The sequence below is a fragment of the Galdieria sulphuraria genome (assembly GCF_000341285.1).
Source record: "Galdieria sulphuraria unplaced genomic scaffold scaf_401, whole genome shotgun sequence".
NCBI classification, from domain to species: Eukaryota; Rhodophyta; class Bangiophyceae; order Galdieriales; family Galdieriaceae; genus Galdieria; species Galdieria sulphuraria.
The window spans coordinates 1-2,499 of NW_005178074.1; the positions used below are offsets into that span (position 1 = coordinate 1).

The 2,499-nt window shown below is 40.3% G+C and overlaps 2 protein-coding genes across 2 annotated transcripts; both read left to right on the plus strand.

Annotated features, from left to right (window-relative positions):
- Gasu_66050 (uncharacterized protein) lies at positions 1-740 on the plus strand (the record flags this gene model as incomplete). The annotated part of the gene is made up of 1 exon (XM_005702197.2): positions 1-740. A coding segment is annotated over one exon (685 nt), but the record flags the coding sequence as incomplete, so codon positions are not given.
- Positions 741-790: 50 nt separating this feature from the next.
- Positions 791-1,683, plus strand: Gasu_66060 (resolvase). Its single transcript, XM_005702198.1, has one exon. The coding sequence runs from the start codon at positions 810-812 to the stop codon at positions 1,590-1,592; it is 783 nt and encodes a 260-aa protein (XP_005702255.1). The 5' UTR covers positions 791-809; the 3' UTR covers positions 1,593-1,683.
- Positions 1,684-2,499: the final 816 nt, after the last annotated feature.

Below are 2,499 nucleotides of genomic sequence, written 5' to 3' on the forward strand. Positions count from 1 at the left end.
CCTCCAAACGTTGAATTATACGGACGCAACTATGTCTTTTTTCCGATTGAAAGAATGCCTAAGTGAGCTTCCGTTCACCATTGAATTTTCTTGGAGCTATTTTGGACAAGGAGGGTATAACATGGCCGACAACACCGGAGTTGGATTCCTTATGGAAGGACTTCCAAGTGGAAATGGAGGGTACTATCCACAAGCTTCCAATGGATATTACGCTACATACGAATTTTACGCTCCCGACTATCCAGGAGTATGGTCGAGAAACGACAGCCTCACGACCTCCCCTTACCAAATCCTGAACTATTATGGCCGCGGTTTTGCTCTTTTCTTGGCGTACAGTAAAGTGGAAGTGTCATCAGCGAGTATTTCTATGTACTACAGCGGAGGACTCCAATCTGTCCAGGATTCTTACAACTTGCCAGATGGAGGCATATACAGACACTATCTTGAACCATCTAAATACACAGGTGCCGACAATCGTTATACGTACTTCGATGCCGCTTCCCCTTCAGGAGGACCTCCTTTGTGCACTTGGAGTGGATCAGTGAACACAACAAACAACAACTTTTACTTTGCTTCTTCTTGCGCAGGAGCTACTTCTTACCAGTTCTTTTATTGGTTCCGCATTCGGAAAGGGATCGCACTCATGCAAGCAAGTACTCGACAAATTCTCAATCATGTTTCATAACCAGGTGTTCATTTCAAATTTCAATCTCTCATAGAATAAATAGAACGATTCAGATTTGTGGATCAAGAATATGGAATGGTTTTGTTTCTGTTAAGAGATATGGAAGTAATTCATTTTGTTTAAAATGAATTCGATTCAAAAGGTCCAAAAAATTTGCGTTTATCTTAGAATATCGACAAACGAATATAAGCAGTCTTTTGAAAGACAAGAAGACATAGTAAACCAGTATTTAGACCAACATTATCCTGGTGTTCCCAGACAGTACTACAGAGAAACTATTTCTGGTGTAGCGGAAAAACGTTACTTGCTTGAAAAAATTGTCAATGACTTGAAGCCAGGAGACTTATTCGTTGCTTCAGACTTGGACCGAATAGCTAGAAGTGTTTTTCATCTTATGGCAGTAGCTAGAACTATCGAAGAAAAAAAGGCCTTTCTGCTTATTGCGAACAAACCTGAGATCAACACTAATACTCCAATGGGTAAGTTTGTCTACATTACAATGTCCGCAATAGCTGAATTAGAACATTCCATCATTCTGCAAAGATCCCAAGAAGGACTGCGTTTGGCGAGAATGAAAGGTGTCAAAATCGGTCCAAAAAGAAAGCTTCCAGCTGATACAATACTTCAAATAGCGCGAGAAATGAAGAATCCTTCTACTGTTGTGTCGAAATTAGCTAAAGTTAACAACGTATCTCCCATTACAATATACAGATATGTCAAAAGCGATGGGACTCTTACAGAAAAAGGATTCGACGCTGTGCGAGAAAAATACAAAGACTACGAAAGGGAAGAAACTGAAAGTTTCTCAGAATTTCCTAAAAAAGTGAGAAGACACACAAAAGAGGAACTTGGGCGTAGAGAGAAGCCTCGAAAAGCGCTACCTGCAACCAAGAAAAGAATTTGCTGAAAAAAAAATTCCTATCTTTTGTGCTTTCTCGAATTATTTTTTTTCGAATCCTAAAAAAAACTTTCGATCTAATGAAAGCGGCTGTGATAGTTTCTATTTCCGTTGTTTTTGCAGTCATAGCAATTGCTTTGGTTTACTATTTCTATGAGATTAATCAAAAAAAGAAAAGTGCACCTACTTCTAGTAGCAAAATTTCCTCATCTTCCTCCTCCTCCTCCTCCTCCTCATCATCATCATCTTCCACTTCATCGTCATCTTCGTCTTACACAACTTCCAGCTTTCCGAATATCGCAAAAACTCCCACCTGGCCTCCTTACCCTCTCAACGATTCCATATCTTATCAAGATTTCGAATTTGTCTGTCCCAGTGGAGTCCTATCAGGCTTTTTCGCTTACAACGGATCTTGGTTGAGTGGCCTTTCCAGTTTTTCCTGTTCAAATGGATCCTCCTACAACTTGACTTATGGTCAACCAGGCGGTAGCGGAATAACTATTGGGAATAATGGAACTACTTATGGAGTGCTCATGACTTCTCATGAAGGATCTGATCCTCAGTATCATCTGACTTGCCTAAACGTAGGAACAAACATTTGCTATGCCAACGTCTATCGAGAGACTGATCCCATATCTGTAATATCATGTCCACCTAACTCTACTATCGTCGGTCTTTACGGAAAACAATTCCAATACAAAGGTTCTTCATATTTCGGAAACTTGGGATTTGTTTGCGGTTCTACAAACTCCATTCAATCTTACGTACACCATTCTTCCGTTACGTTTGTCAACAGCACTGGATCGACTATTCCTATCGGGTTTCAGCAGCAGTTGGAATTGGACAGCACTGGGATAGGAATAAATTCTTCATGGACAAACGTCATGTTTGACTGCGATAGTTATCTAGATAGACG